General features: G+C 42.2%; 2 protein-coding genes across 2 annotated transcripts; both read right to left on the minus strand.

Moving 5' to 3' along the window:
- Positions 1-3,235: 3,235 nt before the first annotated feature.
- On the minus strand, positions 3,236-10,898 carry paip1 (poly(A) binding protein interacting protein 1). Its single transcript, XM_080468086.1, has 11 exons — positions 10,472-10,898; positions 8,316-8,464; positions 7,996-8,187; positions 7,788-7,900; positions 7,550-7,661; positions 7,107-7,232; positions 6,899-7,005; positions 6,522-6,639; positions 6,357-6,411; positions 5,379-5,457; positions 3,236-4,758 (listed from the first exon to the last, which is right to left on the minus strand). The coding sequence occupies exons 1-11, from the start codon at positions 10,683-10,685 to the stop codon at positions 4,671-4,673; spliced, it is 1,353 nt and encodes a 450-aa protein (XP_080324212.1). The 5' UTR covers positions 10,686-10,898; the 3' UTR covers positions 3,236-4,670.
- A 3,164-nt stretch (positions 10,899-14,062) lies between these two features.
- fgf10b (fibroblast growth factor 10b) lies at positions 14,063-21,478 on the minus strand. The gene is made up of 4 exons (XM_080468123.1): positions 21,319-21,478; positions 20,033-21,169; positions 15,229-15,332; positions 14,063-14,884 (listed from the first exon to the last, which is right to left on the minus strand). The coding sequence occupies exons 2-4, from the start codon at positions 20,490-20,492 to the stop codon at positions 14,693-14,695; spliced, it is 756 nt and encodes a 251-aa protein (XP_080324249.1). The 5' UTR covers positions 20,493-21,169; positions 21,319-21,478; the 3' UTR covers positions 14,063-14,692.
- Between the last annotated feature and the right edge of the window lie 2,146 nt (positions 21,479-23,624).

Genomic DNA, 23,624 nt, shown 5'->3' on the forward strand with positions numbered 1-23,624 from the left:
TCACCATCTCTGACTCATAGAACACGCTGTATAAAGGTACAATTGATCACGCCAGTGTTAGCCGTTTCAAATTTTTCTAATTTGTGTTTTTTTCAATTTGGCCTGTTATTGTAAAAGATCTTTTCTACACGTGTTTTAATAAACCTCTCTGTTCAATCACCTTATCAAGCACTTAAAACTATTCGACCAGCATCTATGAAATAAGATTTTATATTCACCAAGTAACTTAGTAACGTAATGATAAACACTTTCTCCAAACAACAAGAAGATGTATGGCTCAGTTCCCTGCGTTTTGTCTTTTTTGTGTGGAGTTTGTATGGAAGGGGTTCCTTCAGGTTTCTGCCCTCAGTTCCATCTGTGATGGAGCAGTGAGCCTTCGCTCATCGTCAGCTTGGTCTCGGTGCAGCCCGATGTGTGACAGAGAAAGCTGTGCAGAATAAGGAACAATTCCATAGTGTCACTTCATTGTTCCCGCATGTGACTGGTTTGCTTTAAGTTGAACTGGAGTCAGACGCAGCAGTGATTTTCACAAATGTATGGAGCCTCTGCACCTCAAAGTCAAAGACGAATTTACCCCTTCAGCAGATAAACGTAAAAACAACCATCAAACCCACAGTCAAGCAAAAAGATTCAGCTGCAGAAGCACATTTTTGTGTGCTGGGAGGAATAAGCTTACTGATGCCCTAAAACAGTTCGACCTCAAGTTTCTCCTGGACGAACTATCTCTGAGTCACGACGGCATTTCTTTGTCAACAACATTACTCATGATCATCCTGTTGCTGTCCAGTTATTAAATTTCAATGACCCCTCGACCTCTATTGGTGTTTATATTATTTCAAGAGTCACTGATTTTATTGAAGAGACACTAGTACTGGTAAACAGGAGCACTCATTAAGCTCAGGATTGTAGTACAGAGTTAATCCCTCTTTCACACCCATCTGCTGACCAATGGGAATGTCGGGCCCGGCTGCATTGTGAGTCAGGCGGTCACACCAGTCAGTGACTGCACACAGACAGACGCACTGCTGATGTGACTCTGGATGAAGTTGCCATCATGTCACATGACCAGAGGACTTTTTTTTTCTTTTTTTCTTTCTTTCACACAGGTACATTTCCAGCAATGATCAAGCGAAGCTCTGGCGTAAGCATCTGAAGAAAGATGTCCCAGTTTGTTGTTGATGATGCAAAGGACGTGTTACCCATGAATTTGCTGTTTGCCGATAAGTATATCTGCCAAGTGCAATGTGCTTCCTTAACGCCGAAATAGATGAAACATGCTTGTTTCCTGTTTTCTAAAAGACTTGTTTATGTATTTACAGCAGAGCAGCCTTGGTATAGATAAGTACCACAACAACTTGTTGGCAATAAGTAGGATACAGATAAAGTAGAGTTTGCTTCACTTCAAGTCATTCTATTATAAAGTGCATAGCAACATCTAGTTGGGAATATATATATATATTTTTTTTTTTTTTGCATAATGCTGGGACAGTCGCTAGCATTTTTATCTCAGGGCGAAAAGGTTTGGTTTGTATCTTGGCCACGTCCTGTCGGTGTGGAGTTTGCATGTTCTCCCTGAGCATGTGAGGGTTTCTCAGGATCTTGTGGTTAGATGGAGGCTCTGACTTTCACAACCTGACATGGACTAACAGTTACCAAACACCCCAGAAAAAATATCAGAGGTGTTTCACTGAGTTCATGAAATCTGTGCATATTCTTATTCGCCCAAGCAGGGGGCATCTCGAAGCGAATTTAATCAGGTCAACTGGACTTGGTCATATGTTCTGGAAGATGTTTTATCTCTTATTCGGGTGACTTCATCAGTTCATACTGTTCCCTTGTCTAGACTGTTCACCATTTGCCTTTCAGCAAGCCCCTTCGGATGCACACGAAAGGTTTCTGACATGCATGTGAACCAGTCAGAGATCTTGCTGTTTTCTTCTGAAACCGTAGAAATTCTGTACTTCATAACATGCAATGCTAAGAAAGGCTGCCTCAAGGTTGGAAAATGATCCGTTTTTGTTGTCTGTATATGAAAAAAAAAAAGGTTAAACAGTTCTACAATGCAACTTTATTGAGATCACAGTGGCTGATCTTAAATTGTTGCCACAACATGACTTGATAAAACACACTTTATTTTATGGTGTATTGGAAATTAGGCCTGTCAGCCCCCCGGAGATTATTCAGCTTACTGGTCAGTTCAGGAAGCCCAGAGGGTTGAACAGTGTTTCTCTGGTGCTCTGCAATGACTTTCCCGTAAGGCCTAAATACCTCAAGCCAGATGTTCAGATGTGTTTTTAGAAAGAGGATGTGCATTTATTCCCAGTGTAGTTATTTTATCACCAACACGAGGAAATGATGGGTCAACCTCTGACAGCAGATATTGTGTTTTGCGTTTCATTTTCGGGAGCTTTCAGACAAAAACACTCCAATGGTTCGATAGAGGCTGTGATCGATCCTTTGCTGCTGGTATTTTCATCACTACCCTTTTTTTTTTCTGCAACGTGGAGGTCCGTTGGCGCCCATGTTGTACAAAGAACTAGGACATGGATTTTGTTTCATGCTTTGGTCAATATGCACACTCAATCCAACTATCTGGGGAAGTTTGGGTGTAAAAACGTCTTGCTCAAGGACACTTTGACGTATGTAGTGGGGTAGACGGGAGTGAACCTGCGACCTTGCATTTCTGAGACAAATCATTCTTCTTCCTTCAGTCATTTGTAAATACTTACGGAACATACTTTATGATCAGTACTTGGTCTTTTAAAAAGGTATCTTGGTATTTTGGGTTCACTGAACAATTGATACTAAATGAAGTCATGGTTGCTTGGAATAAGATGCCATCAGCTAAATTTAGCCACCAGGTGATATGAGCCACTTAACAATTGCTGTGATGCTGCAATTTCCCTCAAGTGGGACTAACAGAGGTTCATCTTTTCTTAATCTTAATGACTTTTTAAAGAAACCAGAAATGTTCATCAACCTCCAGGGACGAGAGTTGCAAATTAGTGTCAAGCTATATACTCTATGTGCAACACATCAGATTTTTTCTATGTATATTGCACTGTCCCTGATAAATAAATAAATTGAAATTGAAATAAATAAATAAATTGAACCTGTCTGGAAGTGGCTGCACAAACACACAGTTGCCAGTTGATGGCAGAGTTTGACCAGAATTGTGCTTTTTGTAGTTTGGTCCTTGTAACTGAGTGGGAAAAAAAGAGACGGTGACAAAACAGAGCTTAAATACACTCTAATCTCAATTTTCTTTTTTTGTTTCCTCAATTAAAATCCAGTACAATACGTTGTTTGCATACTCCATTTTTTTTTTTTTTTTACACACTTTTTTCAGACAATGAATCCATCTAATTAACTGGTGAAATACTTTCTAAACTTTCAAGTCACCTCACAGGTCATTTCAAAGGAATAATGCATTGTTGCATTCAAACACCGTACATTATTATAGGGGAAATATTTCCAGTGTTTTCTTTTAACCCAGTTTATAGACACTGAACAGCATAATCTACCAATAAGAAAAACCTAAAGACTTCAATCACAGAGTCTCGAGAAAAATTGCCATACAAATGTCTGAATATGATATGTACATCAATCACCCGGAGCATTAGGAGCAGCCCCCCCTTCCTTAGACCGCTCTTTACAGATACTGACCACGACGGGCTGGAAACCCCATACAAGATGCGTCGAGTCAGCTGAAATTGTAGGAGAGAAAATTCATTTGCTGCCCCGTGTATCGCTTCACCTGTCAGTGGTCCTAATGTCATGGCCGATCAGTGTTTGTCCCAAACAGTCATTTGGTCACCCAAAAGCAATGAACATGATTGGAAAATTCAAAGCAAGTACAACCTCACATTATAAAGGATTTATTGCAGGCAAATGTTACATTAAATAATATATAAACACACACAAAAACAAAAAGTTTTTTTTTTTTATGGGGTCCATGAAATGCTGGTAAAACTGTTTGTCAGCCTGAAAAAACCTGACCTGCAAGATAGGAATATTACTTGCAACCATTCTTTTGGGGGGGGGGGGGGTGAACAGAGATTTGTAGTTCACTATTCGGAGCTCAATATTTATTGAAAACCTTCAAGATGACTAAAAATGAACTTGTTCCAGCAAATGCTTTCAGAATAAAGTTACCAGCTTTAGAGAAATGAAAAGCAGCGTCTAAATAGCAATGTGACATGAAACAGTGGAGAAAAAGGCTGTGTAGGTACTTGAAGTCGGCAGGTAATAACAACCATCCCACCCATAAAGCTCGGCCTGATCATTATGTGCGGAGCGCTAATTAGTGCTTAACCAATTATGCACACGTATGGTAAAATGTATCTGCCTCACAGAAAATAACTACAAAATTCACTGCACACTAGTTCCCTCTTGGCAATTAGTTCAGGCATGAATGTAAGATATCTTAAAACTTCCATAACAGCAAAGAAGAAAGTTCCCCGTTGAAAACAATAAAGAGAAAGAAAGTCTTACAAGCTCCACATTTCAGACGGTGCGTTGTCCACTTTTTCCTAATCAACACTGAAGCGTGTCAGAAAAGCAACTAAGAACAGCTTCTTGTTAAAATGCTTCTTTGCCGTAAATAAAAGTCTGAGCCTATCTGACGCTAGCTTGGTTGCTTGGGTTGTGACTGGAGTGATGGACGCACGTCATTGTTGCCGCTTCCTCTCGGACTCTAAACAAAAACGTTCAAATGCTTCCTCTATTTCGGGCTCCATCTCGTCTTCAAAGTCGGACCTGCGGACGCAAGAAAAAAAAAAAAAACTGTTACCTACAGGCACATACACCGTTTATGGTTTTCAGTGCTTTCACAGTTTTTTTTTAGTGCCTCGTGTCATACAAAAGGTGGAGGTAACCGCTAACTGGATAGAGAGAGAGAGAGAGAAAGAGAGAGAGAGAGAGTTAAGCCCTCTTTCACCCCCACCTGCTGACTAAACTGAAAGTGAGGTTGGCCTCCCGGTGTCAACCCTGTTGCATTGTGGGTTTGTCCGATACATTCAATGAGCTCAGAGGCCCACAGGTCACATGACTTGGATGGTGAAATCACATGATTGACTGGTGGCACCATGGTGACACAAAAACCTTTCAAATGACTCTTCAACTAGTAGTGAGGTTTGTAAATACTCCCATATACTATAACTAAAATGATCCCACATCATGAGTACTCCCAGTATGGACATTGACTGTCGAGGCTTCAGTATGTAAAGAAAAAAATCTAAACACATTAGCAATTATCACAATATCCACAAACATATATTCACTGAAAGCCATATTTATTATGTTTGCATATTTAACTGTGTAAGAACAGAGAATCAATGCATCAACATCTTTCTCTGAATATTCCCTGGTGTACTTACTCCTCGTTTTCATTTTCCCCATCAATATCATGGAAGTAATCCTGTCTGTCCAGGATCTCCTGGTATTTTTCAGCATAGTCTGTCAAAACACAACGAGGCGGACATTATACAACATCACACACAGAAGCACAGAAATGTTTTTCTAGCATCTAAAGGCAAAGAGTGCCTAAAGCAAGGACTTTTGTCTTGTACTTGAAGACTGCAGAGTAAAGCAGTAAAAGGTAGCGGGCATATGTTATATGAACATTGTTCCTCATTGAACAAGTTTTATAGGACGTGTTATTTTCCTTAAAGACAATTGTGACAAACAAGAGGGACAGAGTTACACAAATCCTCAGAACAATTTTTCACATTTGTGAACTTGTGATTTAATGATCGTTGTCTCAAGTATTCAGTCACCATGAGGTTACACAACTTGAACAATCTAATGACTAATCCCTGGAGTCAATATTAACAACGTGAGGTTTTTTGTTTTTTTTAACAACGAAGTTGGCCGAGAAGGTTATGTGGTCAACTGCATGTATTTATTAATCTATTGGTTTGTATGTATGTATTTGACCAACTTTTCGAAAAAAAAAACTACTCCCCCAAATTGCATGAAATGTTCAGGGATAATTTGTCATCATCCAAGGACCAATCGATTCGATTTTGGGAAGTTAACGGATTTCTGAATAAATCCCCCAAAACTGCAAAAAAAAAAAAAAAAAAGTCCTATTCATCTCATTTCATCTCATCAATGAAAATTTCCTCTGAAATTTTCTAGTAATAACAGCGCTAACACATTTCCCAGAAAGCCTTGCAGCCTCTCAATAACCTGGTTGCTGAGCCGTTTCCATAGCGACAAGTCAGTTCTCACACAATGATGTAGCTACCTGATCACCCTAGTTAGCATTGATATGAGCCAACGGCTATCATGCTGGCGACGCTAACTCGGAATCCTGATCTAAGCGCAGACACAGGAAATGTGGACGGACTCACCAGGGTCTGCTGCTGTGAAAGGAGTACCATCTTCTGTGTAGAAGGTTGGCTCATTCTGGAAGAGAAACACTGAGTGTGATCGATGTACACAAACGAGGACAGGAAAGATGTGGATGAATCTAATCCAGTTGAAAAACAACGGCGTGTACCAAAGTCGACACTCACCATGAAGTAGTTGGGGTCGTTGTCTGGCGTGGCGTTGCTGGCAGCGGCAGCAGCACGGACCCTGCCCCAGTCACTAGACCTCAACTCCACCAGTTTCAGAAGCATCTGCTTCACATCTCTGAGGAGAAAATAAAGGCAAACATTCAATTTGTGACCAACCTGCGACTTGGTATGACCACTTTCAGTGTGCCTATTAAAAAGCACCATCATTTCTATTTAAACTCTTTGATATCTAATTATATTTTTTGATGATGAATGATCATCAAAAGATGTTTTTATCATCGTGTCTCAAATTGACCTTTTGTGAAGACAATATAAAGGACTAATGATAAGCTTTGGCATGCATTCCACACAGGTGACCATAGTGACATACACACCTGCTACAATCGGCATCCAGTAGGACGTTCTCTATTCTTTGGATCAGCTCGTCCATGTATGGTTTCCTACCCTCTTTCCACGCATCATCGAGCACAGATCCTGTCAACTGCAAGATTCAAACACATTGTGCTTTTCTGTACGAATGACGGCCCCACCTCAAACAGTCATACAAACATTTTAAAGACAAATTTGAACGAGCTTTTGCACCTTGAGCAGTTTCACAGCGCAGATGAGATTGGAATCGACAGGATTGGACAATAGACTGTTGAGCAGATCCTTCAGACCATTCAGGAGGATGGCTGCTCGGGTTGGAGGTCCTTTGGAGCTCTTAACCTTAAAATAACACCAACACAGGTGTTTATTATTTATAACACCAATACATGTGTTATCATCATTAAGAAATTTTTTTTCTTTTAATATGAATGAATATAATGGGAACGGCTATGTATTTACATTGGTGGAACAAAGTTTTTAGGCACCCTTAAAGTTTTACACATTCTCAAATATTATGATTACATCTTTTGTTGTATTTCAAGCAATGCTCTAATGCAGCCACACCTCTTGTAGAGCTGGAAGGTGATGACAAAACTCCCGAGAGCATTTCAAAAGAGAACCTCTCATACACAAGGCAACACAAGGTGTATTATTACCTCCAGATGCAGGTAAAGCTCTCCGAGGAACAGCACAAACGAGTGGAACTTCTTCCGAGTGTCCGTGTCACCTCGGACCGCCGCGTCTCTCTGTTCATACTCTATTCGGCATCTATATCGAACGAATAAAAAGATGGCAATCTAAATTTAAACATCGGGGTGATTAGGGGTGTCATCAGTCAAAAGCTGTTTTCTGAATCCAATATAACCACAGATCACGTGATCAAATTGAACGTACCTTTTTAGGAGCAGCTGACGAAAGGTTCCACTCGATGGGCTGATCGTCAGGTGATGAGACAGGTAGTTACAAAGCCTGGCTCCAGTGTAGGAGAAGTTTGGAATGGCGGTAGACTGCAATTACAAAACAAAAAATGGTGCGTGTTCCTGTCAGAGGAGACAGTGGTCTAAAATTGCTCTAAATAAGGAGCGAGTGTCTATCTCCCAACCTGCGTGTAGATCAGTTCCACCAGCTCCTGTAACAACTCTTCAGTCGTGACCCAAGAGTTGAGTACAGAAGTCATGTAATCAACATCTGAGTCGAAGGAGCCCGGCGAGGAACTCAGGTGTCCCAGGAAGTCTGTGACCATGTCAGCGAGTGTTGTTTCATCGTAGTATTCACTGTTATCATAAGACGAGTCCTAACACACAAGAGGGGAAAGAACATACAAATAAAATAAAATAATAAAATGCGGCATTAACAACTATTGTAAAAGTGGAAGAGGATAGAAACAACAACAACATATAAACAGTATATATATATTCTTACATCATACAGACTCTCTCCAGAGGGGACAAACTCTGGAGCATTCGCTGAGAGATTGGACTTGACCAAAACATCAACGTCGTTCGGCGCTCTGGAGGCGGACAGGTTGTTGGGTTGTACACTTTGTTGGGGTTTGTTTGGCCGCCTATAATCTGTCAAGGAGAAAAATGGTTTTAGTTACATGAAGCACCAAAATACCTTTGTTTGTTACGGTAAGGAAAAATCTTCTGAAGTTTATGTCAGGGTGGCATGTTGGTGTCGGGTGAGCAGCCTGGTCTCATACAGAGACTGTTCCTGGTTGGAGCTCAGGAGCCTTGAGTTTGAATTTGTGGGTTTTCTCCTACAATTAAAAACAAAACAAAACAAAACAAAACATGTGTATGTGATTGATTGGTGAGTTTAAAATTGCTGATAGGTGGCGATGTGAGTGTCTGTAGTTTTGTGTTTGCTCTGTGATGAAGAAGCGACCCTCCGACCCTGAATTGGATTAAAGAGCAGGTGAAATAATTTCCAGTTTTCATGTATCTGTAGAAGCAACGTAACACATAAGAGATTCATGAGAGGGTTCTTGCCAAGTACAACCCACTTATAGAGTTAATATTTCAACACAACAAACCAAGATAATTAGTTAGGATTAGTAGTGTATCCAATAGACCGACACACATTTTGTAACATAATATGAATTCAGGACTGATTGCAATTGTTTTATTGGCACAAATGTCAATATAGGACACTCGCCATGAACAGCACAGAATTATATACATTTATAAAAAATATGTAGTCAAAATTAAGGTGATGGTTTAAGACAACTGATTTTTCAGCAGAAACTAAGTATGACAGGATGAGCCAAACTCACCAAATATCATTACTCATGGTTGTTGGGCTGTATGGTCAAAAAGTTAAACTTCTTGTATCCGTGGGTGCTTTTATTTTGTGATATCTGATAAACCAAGTTAAGGCATTATAGATTACATCAGTTGATAAATGAACTCCTCCTGATAAGAAATATTTCCAAATGTGGTCCAAAAAAACATTTATTAAGGGACTGCCAGAAAGAAAACTCTGCCGGGGACACAAACTGGCAGTCATGGAAGACGTGTGACTCTCATATCTATACTTATATTCATTTTCAAAAATGGACGGAGGACTGTACAAGTCCGCCTGATTCTCCATTCAGTGAATGGTTGTCATCCTATATAGAAAGGTTAGATCATGCAGGCTGTTCAGTGAAGTCATGTGACTTCCATTTCCAGCTGATGTACTAATATAGAATATTTGAGAGAGTTTTAGTAGGCATAACAGCTCAGAATAGGTGATTCCACTTGAGACCTGCTGACGAAATGAAGTTATTTTGATCATGACAAGTTCAATTGTATTAAATAATTCATATTTAGTTATAACACCGTCTTGATCCTACATAAACTTCTGGCTCTACTAAGCTCTGACTTGGATATGTTTGCCAAAACCGTCTCAAAATCCCTTTAGATTGATTCTGTGTTGATTATTGTACCATGAGTTAGGCTGAAGGCAGTTTGTTATGTTATTACTGAATTATACCAGTGTATTTTCATTCAATGTGCTGTGCGCCAAGTAACACTATTAAAGATCTGGTATGACATTAAAAAAAACCTATTATTAGTTCAGATCTTAACGAAGATGACATATCACAGAGCAGGGCTGAAAGTGGTGCAATGATTCGGGACTGACAACATTGAGAAAGTTGAAAAATAATTGTGATTATATTCAGCCTGTGATCGTGTGTGAGATGGTTTCACTCTCTTTACCAACCCCACGTTCCGTACGTAGCGACTATACAAAATCGTGTGATTTTGGCACATAAAGAGCCGGCCATGTGACATGAACGCAACGTCTTTATTTAGACGTTGCGTTAGCCGCGATGAGCGCGAGCCAGCGCGCCTGGAAGCTAACGTTAGCCTTCCTGGAGGCTGCGAAGCGGTTAGCTCGCTAATAACAGCTCTGGATTAAAGGAGTGACCCTCATCGGGGGAATGTCAACCGAATGAGACTTCACCTTCAAGGAGCCGATACAATGCCTTTGCCTTTTTCCTCCAGTGCCCTCGGCAGGGAGTGACACTCCCATGAAAGCGAATGTGAAACCAGCAGCCTGACGCAGGTTGTTGACATTAGCGCGGTACTCACCTCCAGCGGCCGCGCTATAGTTGTTCTCCACGACCGGCGGCGAGGTCCGCGGCTGCCTCAGTTCCCTTTGGTTGAACAGTGAGCTTGTGGCGTCGCCGGCCGCGGCGCTGCTCAGCAGCCCGGGGTCAGCTGGCAGATTACGGGTCCTGCCCGCTCCGGGAGCTCGGTCGAAGTTGTCGTTCATGGCTGCGTGCGGGTCGGACTTGGTCAGCATCTGATGTGCGGACGCTGCGCGGGAAAGGCCGCCGTGCGCTTAGTGCGGAGCGGAGCGGCGGCTGCTTGTTGAAGGGATCTCTATCAAACACGCTCTATCTCTCTTTCATGGTAGTGTTTTTCTCCATCAGTGAGGATCACGGCTCATAACACCACACAACTTCTGTTTCCACTTCCTCCAACAACAAACCTGCTGCCGCTCATCACTGAGTCTGGACAGTCCTTCAATTAAACACGTCTCCCTCTACTGGCCTGGAGTGGAAGTGCAGCACCAAGACACAAAACTCCACGCACAAACAAATAAATTACCCTGATAAGTTTATTCTCAAAGCAGCAGATCTATAAGCAGAATGTACACGTCAGAACGGAAAAATAAGAGTCAATGTTCAAAGGTCACCAACAACCGATCACAAATACGTGGTACGATCAGAATTCATTATAATTATTGAAGAGGGATTGTATTACAAATCTTTTCTATCAGGATGTTTTGAGGCTTTTTTTTGGGGGGGAGGGTAAAGTCTGATGAATCAGTGATTACTTTACAGTTACTATAACCACTCTTTTATAGATTTACATTTATGTGAAGTTGCGTTATTGTTTTAGTATCCTGTTGAATCAAATTTTACTCTGCTACCACACTCTATTTTTGTGTCATACTCGTTTCTCAGGCTAAACTTATTGGCTCTGTTTAAATATGTGATTTTCTTTTTTTTTTATGTGATTATGGAATCATTCATTCATAAGACCATTTGTTTAAGCACAAAAGTGCAAAAAATCATTATTATAACTGCTTGCGCCAGACACAGCACGTCTGTGTGTGTGTGTGTGTGTGTGTGTGTGTGTGTGTGTGTGTGTGTGTGTGTGTGTGTGTGTGTGTGTGTGTGTGTGTGTGTGTGTATGTGTGTGCATTTAAATTAATATATTTACATGACACCAGATTTTCTTTTTACTTTTTAAATGAAATACATAATCGTCACAACTAAACTTTGAGAAAAGTGTGAAACTTTTTCGGTAATGTGTTTTGAGGTTGGAAAGAACTGACAAATAGCTGACTTTTTAATTCAATATATTTTAGATGCACATGTATATTAAAAGGTAGAGTCAGAAAAAAATTTAGAAATGTGTTGTGACTTCAAAATGATGAGTCTTGACTGTCACTTAAAGTTGGAGAATAGAATAGCGGCCCTTCATTTTCATTGTCATTGTGTGTAAAGGAAGACACACAGTAGCACAAGTTACTGTGGGTGAGCGTTTTAAAAACCCAGATTCCCTCAACAAGAAAAGTCCCAGTGAAAGCTCAGTCAATTCATTTTAAATACACTAGGTTATGTTATTGTTTTCCTCTTCCGGTAAGGACATAAAGCTACTTCAGAGTGTTTCCGAAGCATTCACGGGGATAAACCTAAAAGAAAAGATATATTTATTACAACATTATAGTTTTGCTTTAATAAACTCTTATTCATAGAAGGAAAGTGACTGGAAATGTAGAAAAAGTTGTTTAGAATCTTACAGTTCTTTTGTTGACAGTTTTCAAAACCCAGCATTCTGGTTTAGGAGGCATGGCCTCCACGTCTGCAGCTGTAGCCGCTGACTTGTTTGTTGGTTTAAGAAATGCTATTAGCCGGTGCAAAAATGCACCTTATACTGATCTGAAATATCCGCCCAAGCTGCAAGGGCTGAATATTACCCCCTCAATTGAAATCTTGTGGTACCCCTCCCTGAGAAGTGCCTCCCTCCCCATGCTCACTCAGTAGCTGCCCACTACAAACATGTGTTGCTCCAGACATCTCGGTGTAAGTATTCATTAGTTGTTTTAGCCTCCAGTCATTTTCCACTTGTTTCCCAAAGCTGGATCACATTCCACCACAGAGGATTCCAGTCCTAGAAATGCAAAGAGCCACTCTGATAAAAGATTACTGAACCTATTTTGTGTTATTGCTGTTTTCCCCTCCATGCCAGTCTCTTGGAGGGAGTTCAAACGACTGCGAGTCTCGAGAGTGCTTCAGACGGCAAATGGCAGCGATTGGTGTGGGTGCGTTCTTACAGGCACGTAAGCATGAGTGTGTTAGGATGGGATAACAGCAGACGTTGTATTCCTTGTTATTTAATAAGTGCATCGTTATACAAAGCAATTGAAGACAAAGAATGAAGGAAACCACAGAGTTTCAGTTTGGACTGAAGTAAAGTTAACATAAAATTGTCCAAAACCTCCAAATTAATCTGAGAGAAATTAATTTAACCCACAGCCTGGGTTGAACTCTGAATTCTTCCTAGGTGACATCTGCACCTGATGTTCAGAACACCGTGAGTCTCGCTTCAGGGGTGAAATGGTCTCGCTCAAGCATCAAAACTGTAATAGATAGCATTGTGTATGGTGCAGAGATGATCATAAACTAGTAAGCCATATGTTGCTATTGGCCCTGACTGTCATGGTGGAATGCACTGCAGCATTCTTCAGTATAAATCATTCGATGCGGTGATTCCTTAAACAGACATTAAGGAGCAATATAGTATAGCTTTAGGCAGTGGCTTTCCTGTACTGTGGGTTCCTTCAGTTCTGCTTTTTTCACTCCGTTCAGTCCTGAGCCATAGCCGCGGGGCAACTTGGAGGCATATGGGAATTAAGGTCATTCCCTCATGCAGCTCTTCTCTCACCTCACTATCTTCCTCTGCTTTCCCAATTTTTCATGCCTGTCCACAGATAGATGTTGTAGACGGCAGGATAAGAGAACATGAGGCCCGGAAGCCTGTGGTGTTAATGTTCTCCCCACAATCTTTTGATCCGGCATCAAGGCAGCTGTCATTGATTAGTGTGTTTGTGGATGATTACTGAAGGAAGTGGGTGGTCAGGCTCAGGTCATAGCTCTCTTTATCCCTCATGCACATTACTTCCCTCACACACGTTCAGATCCTCTTTCCTCCAGAAGCCCGTGGGCAACGGTGCAGATCAACATGACATAGCTGTTTTCATAATTTTGGTTGTATTATCAGCAGGTGCTTTAGCAGCCATCTTTAGCCAGCGAGCCCTCCTGCAATCAGGCAATGCTGCATCTCACACGGTGACGGCATGATATTAGAAATTATGTCAGCATCTTACGGACCGTATGGAGAACGCTGCCTCCCTCCCATTCTGTTGTGGTTGGTCTTGTATGTTCCCCGTTTGTTGGGGGACTAATCATTAGTGCAATGGTTGCCACATGGAATATCTGGCAAAGATTTAATGGTTGCCGTTTGTCCCTTCCAACCTCACAGAGCCAGATAAGAATAGACTTACCATGACCTGAATGTTCGCCAAGGTTTCCAAATGTTTTTGTTGAAATTCAGCCTTTCCTGCAGCCCTCTCAACGGTTTGGTGAATGAAGGAAGACAGATGGATTTCATTGCAGAGGAGAAACATTGGGATTTTATTTTCACATAATAGAGTTCCTATAAAAAGTAAAGAATGCACAGGAATTCTTGGGTTCCCCTCCAGTTAAATATTTCACAAAATAAATAAATCATTACAATTCAGTCAAAACACAGTGGTTACGTATTAAACATTTGCTTTAAATGTGTTGAATCCTCTATTATTTAATGCTGTCGAGATAAACTGTGAACATTTCCCTCTTCATTTCCTATCTGTTTTTTAAATGTCTCCCAGGAGAAAATGGATTATAAATAACATGTTAAGATATGTCTGCATCTACTACAGCTCATTAGCTCAGACAGTATCTTCTGTGTTGTCCACGTCACACACAGCTGCACACCGTTTGGCACAGAAAATAAAAAGGATCAATTTTGCATTCAGTGCCTCTGATAACACAGAAATCACCATTGCCCATCAAATAAAACACATGATCTCAATCAAAGCCAGGAGCAGAGACTTCTTGTTCATGTGACAGTGTTAGTGCCTTTTGTTCCGAATGAGAGATTTCTCCGTGAAAGTCTTTATTTTACAGCGTCTCAGTATTGAAAACCTCTCTGTCCAGTGCTGCATGTTCTCCCCCGTCTCCAGGTGAATCCTCTCGTTCACACCATAATTGGAAGAAAGTGAGTGGCCGTGTTCTTCCTGCGGGTTTTCTTTCCCCGCATGGGCTTCCCGTGGACGTTTAGACCCACAAACATCTGCCGCTTCTTGTTCCTCCACTTGGCCGACGCGTACGTGTTGTAGCCGTTTTCCTCAATCCGCTCCTTCAGGGTGCAGTCCACGCCGAACTCTCTCTGGAGAAACAGTGAGTATCACATTTCAATGTTACTACGCTTCTGGTTGGAGCAGAACACATAATTTTCTTGTGTAAAGCTATTGTGGTCGTTCATGTTGCCATGTTTATTTGCTGCTCTCCAATCTGCATTGCATGCTCTGTTGTGCAGACTTGTGTAGAAACATCTGCACACTTGGAAATTTTAGCAGAGGTTCACATGTGTGCACTGGTCTGGTTGTGATTCAGAGTTCACCCAGCAGCTAGAGAAGTAGAGATAAGGCTTCCTTTGATAAGGACCGAAGGATCTAGTACTATCTCTCTTTCTCTGGAGCATCCAGATTGACCTCTGACTTGGATACTAACCGCTCCGTACAGCTCTCCTTTCCTGCTGATGGCCAGATAGTAGTTGCTGTTCAGCCCTTTGACGGCCACCACTCCCACGTCCACTGATGTGATTTCCAGAATACCTAGGATCATGCAAAAGAAGGTAAATCATCATGTGTTCATATGCAAAATAAGCTGATTCAAACCCATGTGAGGAAGAATGTTTTCCTGAATCTTATTTGTAAATAAACCAGAAATGCTCCAATTCTTTTAGAGTGTAATGATTTGCAGCATACTACAGTCAGGACATTTACATGTGGGGAATGTGTGGGAATTCTTGTGTAAGGTAACAATTACTGTTGTGCACATTTATCATTTCTGTGATATTATAAAGTTATTTTACAGCCCACACCTGTGTAACAAATTCCAGCTGTGCAGGCTGTTTAGTCTGAAAATTAATAGGCTGATCCCAATGAAATCCTCAGGTTGTTTATGTTCTGTTTGGTATTTCGGTTTCCAAGTCCTACAAATAATTCTGGTTTCTCGTAGGCTATTAGAGAGGTTAATTTATACCTCAGTTAACAAGGGCATGTTTTTGCTGCAGACAGCCAGGGTTATTTGTGTGGTCTCAGTATCAGAGGTCAGAGAGATATAACTTCCTAATGTGTCCTTTGACCACAGAACCCACTTGTCTCGTCTTATGCTGGTGTGTGCGTGTGTGTGTGTGTGTGTGTGTGTGTGTGTGTGTGTGTGTGTGTGTGTGTGTGTGTGTGTGTGTGTGTGTGTGTGTGTGTGTGTGTGTGTGTGTGTGTGTGTGTGTGTGTGTGTGTGTGTGTGTGAGCCCCGCTGGTTCCCATGGCATGTTTGATTTCATGCCGCCCTCCCTGACTTCCTTTCCCCACTTCCTGTGAGCTGTCGTTATTTTATCCCAATAAGCACACATATGTGAGCACACACACACATACACACTTCAGCATGGGGGCGTGAACTCCAGAGAGTCAACGACATCCTTTGATCACATCAGCGGCCCCTCCTCTGTCTGATGACTGTTTGTGTGGCACTCGGCTCTACTGTCAGTCCCGCTCTCCCGGGGCTGGGGCCCTCCGAGGCTGCCAACCTTGTACATGAGTGGACAGTGGAGGATGCAGGTGTGCTCCCCAAAAAGAACAAGCCCTCTCTTAAATATACAGCGGTTCCTCTCTTCACCAATGAAGTCTTGACTGTATCGATTTCTAGTTCAAACAGTGGCACCTCGGGGCAGTGAGGTCTGAAGCTGCAAAGGCGGTGGTGGGGACTGTGACACAACGGCCATTGAAGATCAGAGAGGAGCTGGTTTCTGTATGGGATCAGATGTCGGGTATGGAGTGAGGATGTAAGACAATCTATGGCAGTCTCTGGCTGCTCTGTAAACATGGGAGGGATGAAAGGAAGGAGAACAGAGGAGGACAGAGGAGCCATGACAGTGAGACTGGGGGTGGAGTGAGGATTAGAAAGGCTGTAATGATCACTGATCAAAGTCAGCCACCGGAGGCAGGGGCGAGACAGGTTGTATATACACACACACACACGCACTAATGCACTCACACGCTCGCACGCACGCACGCACACAAGGTTAATGTAGCAGGTGAATGTGCACTTGCACGCATCTTGCAAACTCAAGCTGGCTGTGAAACGACACAATCTCCTTTCACTGTTTTCTGCTTAATGGTTGAATGCGCAGCCTGACCCCAAAGCAGAGTGTTTTGAGTTTATGGCTGTGAGTATGGCATAGTAGAAAATATGCTCTTCATTTAGCGCTCCCCGGATTACAACATTAAGCCTCAAAGGTGATAACAACTCTTTGTATGGGGTACGTTTTACAGACCCCATATGTAAGATGGAGTCTGGGGAGAGGCAGCCAAGTTGAGCTGTTTACTTGGAGAGACAGCAGTTTTTCTTTTGCATGCTGGTTGCTTTTTCCCTAACGTGTGGCTTACTTGATACGCTCTGTTTAGAGTTACAACAGTAAATGGTGCATTGGTTTTGGAATGGAGGCACAAGATGCCAGTGAGGATTAAAAGGAGGTTTTTCCACCGTAGGATGCCAAAAAGCTTGTGCTTTGCAGCTTCTATTGTTATTCTTTCTCACTCCTGCTTTGGCAGGTTTTTAAAAGGATGTTCTGGTCTGCATGAAATACCACTATGGCTGTTTTGCCAGAATTTAAATTTCGATCGTTAACATTCCCGTGCAGAAAAATGAAGTGGAGTGAGGCGTAAATCAGGATATATAGTAATAACACCTGATAAGGACCACACTGAGTGTATTTACTTAGAAGGGAGATCCAGCCTGTTTCCCACCTCTGAGAAAACCTATACATCTTCCTTACATCTCCCTCCTCAGGCCTCTGTAAGAGCACCATCTGTTTTTTTTTTTCTTCCTCACAAAAAGGCCACTGCTTTTACCGAAGAGGATGTCCACAAACTTACACTCTTACTCACACATTTCATGCTCACAGCACGCTCAAAATGTCACATCCCGATTAACAGCAAGCCCGGTGTTTGAATGTCATTTAGCAACATTTCTCTGGCCTCTAAAAAGCTGTCAGCTGTCTATAAATCCAAGCTAACTCAAGTGTGATTCATAGATATTTTTAATTGTGCACTGAGGCCATGGAGGTAGCTACCGAGCTGACTTTAACACAGTCTCCCTCCCTTTTTTCTCTGCATCTCTGTAACCTCAGCACAGGCTCCCAGTGGGTTGGAGAGCCATGTGGGACAGTTTTGCACTGGCATCCCCATAAATCTGTGGGAGGCTGGATACCGGTTCTCTAACAGACAGTGAGCCGGGTCTACAGCCAGCACCCAAATCTAAGGCCTCCACATCCAATACAGCTGTTAGACAAAGTTTATTGTTTAATATCACCTATAAATCAAAAAATAGTAATACAATCAATTAAAACACAGCGTGTCTTTGAGGTGAAACTTTTGGTTCAGAGAAGGCTTAACATCTTCTATACATATAAAAAGAAGAAAATAACTTGATATTTGTCACTTCAAGGGACCATGAATGGTCCACAAAGGACGTCAGTCCTGGGATCATGTCTAGCCCTAGGGGCCAGTGCAAAGACTGAAGCTGCTGTTGTGTAGTATCCTTTACCATGTGAACCTGATATGAGGGCACATAATCCACACACAGTGTCCGCAGACCCCCTTAGGACACAGCTTTCTGATGGCACCACCATTGATACTGAAGTTGCACAGCTTTGATGTGGCCACAATGATGCTCAGGCATGTCATTCATGAACTTGTACCTCTAGAGAATCTCCTTTTCACCTTCCTCCCTGATGCTCAATCCCCCTGCTAATTCAAACTGACCTCTGTAAAAAAAAAGGCAACAGCCTCCTGAAAATGTGAATTTTTGAGCCAGTGGGGAAAAAAAACGATGTCAGAAGAGTAAATTATCTTCCAAACACACATAAACTTTAGGTGAATTCACATTGCTGCTGCTATGATAAATTGAGTTAGACTTCCTCGCGCCACTTGAGTTTTACAACTTGAAAGAAACTATTAACAAAGGCAGTCGTAAAGGCATCAGTATGGTCAGGAAATAAAGCCACTTCTGTCATGACCTTGTCAAAACAAACATCTCCCCTGACATTCTGCCTCCCTGTGCCATTTCCCCCAAGTCACTTTGATTGAAAGTGTGGTTTAGCTCTCCCAGGAGGAACATTAAAGGTTTCATATACACTCGCTCCTGGATTGTGGAAGAGCGAGAACGAGGTGAAAGAAGAAGCATGCGACAGTGAGGGAGATGTATATATGTGTGTGTGTGTGTGCACATGTGTCGTCGTTGGCTACTATATGATCACACACCCACTGAAGCATGTGAGTGCCTCCTGGCTGATAGGCACACACACGTAGCCTGGTGGGAATGCTGGGGAGACTAATGAGAATGCTATTTTACTGACTGATATACTGAAACATACAACATGTAATCACTTTAAAGACATGTTTCTCTGAGTGAGCACGTCAAACTGCTTTAAACAAATGTCTGATCTGTGACCGTGGGTATGTAATTTGCTCGATGCTGGATGGCAGAAGGGCAATCTGAGTGGGAGAGTGAGAGAGAAACACACACGGAGAAGCAAAGGGAGGCTAGAAGCATCAATGAGACTGACATCCATGTCCTCCCCCTCCCTGCCCTTTTCCCATCCTCCTGTGTTTGTTTGTTATCAGTCCTGTTTACCATGGGCTGTGAAGACCCCGTGATAATAGCCGGGATATCTGCCCCTGCTCCTTTTTAAACCATCTGAGAGCTACCATCATTGTGCTGAGTGTTTGGACAGCAGAGATACCAGTGGGACGTCTGGTTTAAAACAAAAAGACGACTCAAATTGGCAATGGCCTCAACCAATGATCAACCAAGGAACAATCTGGCAATCTCCAGGAATAAATGAAAAATTACAGTTATTGAGTTCATGAATTTGGAATTTAATCTTAAATTAACTCTCATTCACATCCAGATTATTTATTTACGTGTGCTGCATTAGGTAACATGCAATTCATTTTTTTTTAGATATTAGAAATAACCAACTATTTAGAGGGTCTCTTGGTCCTATAAATGTGCCTGAATTAATTAATTAATTAATTAATATTTGTTATATGGCATTGAAAGCATATGAATTATTTGATTTTACTTTGACTGTTTGAAAAGTTAAAATTGACTAATGTGTTTTATTCAAAATTAACTTTGACTAGGTTCACTTTTACAGCTTGCTGTCAGCCCAAGTAGTCAGAACATTAATGCTGTAGTTCTTCTTCTTTGCCTATTTTTTATTCATTCATCTACTCATTTGGTTACTTACTGAGGGGATCATCTTTGCTCTTTGTTCCATTGACATTTCCGTTCCTATCGATCCTCAGAAAGAACTTCTGGAAGGAGAACAGCTTTCTCCTCCGTATGTCTCCTTGTAGATGATTGTAGCTGCGCACATGTCTGCCCTGAGGTCCCCCAGTCCTTCCTGGGGGTCCCCCAGTGGCCCTGGGTCTAGAGATCAGCTCAGTCTCTGTAATGTTCACAGGGGCTCTGAGAGTTTGTGGGCGGTTGAGCCTCAGTCTGTCTTTGCGGAGCTGGTGGCAGGCAGCGTCCGGTAAGGACAAGGAGAAAATCACCAGGCTGACCAGCAGTGGAAAGGACAACGGGGAACGCAGTGTTAATGACCTTAATCTGGAGATGGCCCCAGAGCCAGCTCCAACCCCAAACCCAGCCCTGGAGCAGGACGAGGCAGAGGCAGGCTTACTCCTTCCAGCAGCCCATCTGATCATGGTAGTGTGCTGTGAGGAGGACGGCAGGCAGCCTCGGAGCCTGGGACATGCTGCTGGGGGCGAGAGTAGACTGAGAGGGCAGGGAGGGGAGCCCTCCACAGTCCAGACTGGTGGGGATGGTCTCCCCGTAGAGTCCAAGTTTTTTCACACCTGTTTGAAATTCCAAATGATTTTTGCTGGTGTAATGTCGGTTCAACAAGCCTCTGTGGTGAAAGCTGATTCCTCTGGGTTCCTTTTCCTCACTGTTCAAAGGATTCAGGCTGATTGTCAGAAAGTTTGCAGTCCAAGTCTGTTTAGGGAAATAAATCAGTCCAGATGAACAAAGATTATGAGTTGGAAAAAACCCACCAATTACTAAGTGTGCATTCCAGTAACAAGTCTGTTTTTCCACTTTCCTTGTTTTTTGTAATTCTTTCTAAATCGTTTGTGAAATCTTAACTATTCTTCTTGGCTCCGGTGTTCCGCTTGTACTTCCAGGCAGATGTACAATTCAAAATGTACATCCAAAATAGTTTGAAATTTGTTGGTATCCAAGCAGAAACGTTTCAAAATGCAGTGATAAAAATCCCAAACTCCAGTGAAATAAAAATTTTTTTTAAAAGTGTTGCATCACCCAGTCTACCTGTTTGAAAGCTACCGGGCTCCACTTGTGAGGGACAGCATCTCCAGATTAAACTCTGCAGAAAAAAACGGAATTCAAGTCTTAAATAGAAACGTTAGTCAATCCAGGCGCATGTCAAATAATCCATCTGCCCTCTTTGGTTACCCTGCTCCTCTCTCTCTCTCTCTCTCTCTCTCTCTCTCTCTCTCTCTCTCTCTCACTCACCCTCTAAATGACTCCACCTTCGTCCAGCATCGAGGTGACGGTCTGGGGAGGTCTTACTGTCTCAGGGTAGAGTCAGAGCTGCTTGCCTCCTTTCCTTGACTTGAGAAGTTCTCCACCTGAGGAAGAGATCACAGAAAATGACTGTGTTGTGTGTGGCTGTGTGACTCTGTTGGTTATTTGATCCCTCCCTCCTTTACTCAACTTCCCCTCGCACATATGGGAGCAAGTAGTGCTGCGTGGTGTGTGTGCGTGTGTGCGTGTGTGTGTGAGCGTGTATGCGTGTGTGCGTGTGTGCGTGTGTGTGTGTGTGTGTGTGTGTGTGTGTGTGTGTGTGTGTGTGTGTGTGTGTGTGTGTGTGCGTGTGCGTGCGTGCGTGCGTGCGTGCGTGCGTGCGTGCGTGCGTGCGTGCCAACACACATGCAATTCTTACTTATGAGCGTAAGAGGTGACAAGAGGGTTTATCTGTGGAGATGCTGCAGGCCAGGAAGCAGCAGTCCGGTAGTAATGGATTGGTCACTACAGCTGCAGATGGGCATCAATGGAAGGTTGTGTTAGTTAATCAAGGTGTCATCATGTTTCTAGCATGACTCGTTGGAAACATGTGATCTATTTGCATTTATCACAATGTGTTTTTGAAGTTTGCTATCTGGTGCGCACATGTGCCTGTCGGGCTGAGTGTGAAGAGGATAAGTATCACAAATTAAATTGGACTCATTTGTTGCTCATTAAAATGTTATAATCCTGACAAGTGGCCATCCTCCTCTATCTCCTCTGATAGAAACCATATTAAGTTACGAGTGCCGGTTTGAGTCTGGATGCTGCCTTATCACTGCCATCTCGCTGAGGCCTCTCTTTTTCCTTCGAGGCCCTTTATCGTGGCACGTTATCTCTCCTGCAGTGCTGCAATGTAATGCAGCTCTCTAGTTTCACTCACCAGACCTCTGCCTTCCACTGTGACTCAGGTGTCTGAGTGGCCATCAGCCAGCAAGACTCTCTTACGTACCAATTCTCCTCAAAGGCATGGCAGGCACAGGATGGACAATGTCATAGTGGACTAGACAGAAATGTTCAATTTTGTGCAGTAAATGTGCAGATTATTAGGTATGGTCATGTTCTCACGCTACATGCTGAAGAAAAGCAGATGACTACTTTAACTTCAAGAGATTTATTTTTGATTTCACTGCTTGTTCTTTGTAAAAAAAAAAGAAAAAAAAAGGCAATCACACATCAATAATAGAAAGTACAATTCAGGTATTTATCGGCAGCAACTTAATAAAAGTTAGAATTTTCTTGGCTTATCTAGGAGATATCAATGATCAGGTTCCATAAAATTCCATTTTTAACAATCCAATGTGATAAACACAACTAGCTGCTGGCAGTTTATCTCTCCCCTCCTGATCCCCGCTGTCTTTAATGTCAGCATTTGTCCAGTCCTCGGCTTTTCTCTCCTTAAGTCCCAGTTTTTAGTGCCTGCTTTAATGTCTGTCAACAATCTAGGTCCAAAGCATCCGCCTGCAGTTCTTGACTCTGGTCTTGGCATGGATGTATCTGTGGATACAAAGGAGACAATCTTATCAGCACTTCCTTTGTGGTGTCGGTTCCCACCATGATAACCTGAATCAGTGCAGAGGACACAGAGCTGGGAAAAGCAGGGATTGTTTTTATTGATCTCTGCTGTAGCACACACTGGGGAACACTAAAAGTCCACCAATTGGTGTTGAGTGAGTTGGTTTATCTGAATTTTAATGCATGAATCTTTCACTATTGTCACACTTAAATTAACAAAAAATGTTGCCAAGCTTTTTAATGTTTACTCAGATGAATACTGAACCAGAAACCACCTTTCAAAAATCATTCAATAAATATGAATGGTCTAATGGTTTAATAATAACAAAGTAATATTAAAATACGCAAAAACAAATCTTAAAAATTACATTTTAAAAAGGCAACATGATCTGTACCTTCAATTATATTTTTGTGCTATTATATTTGTGTGCTCACAAGACCATAACGCACTAAGTTTAAGTGGATTTACGTGCTGATATCAGAGCAGATTTCTATTATTCAAAATCAATTTACATGCAGATTTGAAGTCGACTGTAGATATATCAGAAACCACACAGTGTACATGTGCTTGTGCAGATATTCCCTTGGACTCTAAGACAGTAATGTCCTCTGTAGGTGCCTCACAGAGATCCAGGCTTTACATAATGCTGATGGACTTACAAGATTTGCGGGATTTCTTTCGAGGCCGAGGAGCGCATTCTTTGCCAACACAGCCATGCCGGGGTTTTTCCCTCCTAAAC

The sequence above is a fragment of the Lipophrys pholis genome (assembly GCF_963383615.2).
Source record: "Lipophrys pholis genome assembly, chromosome: 7".
NCBI lineage: Eukaryota > Metazoa > Chordata > Actinopteri > Blenniiformes > Blenniidae > Lipophrys > Lipophrys pholis.

Excerpts from the sequence above, each read along its gene's own strand:
- paip1 (XM_080468086.1), bottom strand. The coding sequence starts at position 10,685 with ATGCTGACCAAGTCCGACCCGCACGCAGCCATGAACGACAACTTCGAC. Across the intron at positions 7,662-7,787 it reads CGTCAGCTGCTCCTAAAAAG|ATGCCGAATAGAGTATGAAC; the intron begins GTACGTTCAATT and ends CGTTCGATATAG. Across the intron at positions 7,233-7,549 it reads AGCTTTACCTGCATCTGGAG|GTTAAGAGCTCCAAAGGACC; the intron begins GTAATAATACAC and ends TGTTATTTTAAG.
- fgf10b (XM_080468123.1), bottom strand. The coding sequence starts at position 20,492 with ATGATCAGATGGGCTGCTGGAAGGAGTAAGCCTGCCTCTGCCTCGTCC. Across the intron at positions 15,333-20,032 it reads GAGCAAAGATGATCCCCTCA|GTATTCTGGAAATCACATCA; the intron begins GTAAGTAACCAA and ends GCATGATCCTAG. Across the intron at positions 14,885-15,228 it reads AAGGAGAGCTGTACGGAGCG|AGAGAGTTCGGCGTGGACTG; the intron begins GTTAGTATCCAA and ends CTGTTTCTCCAG.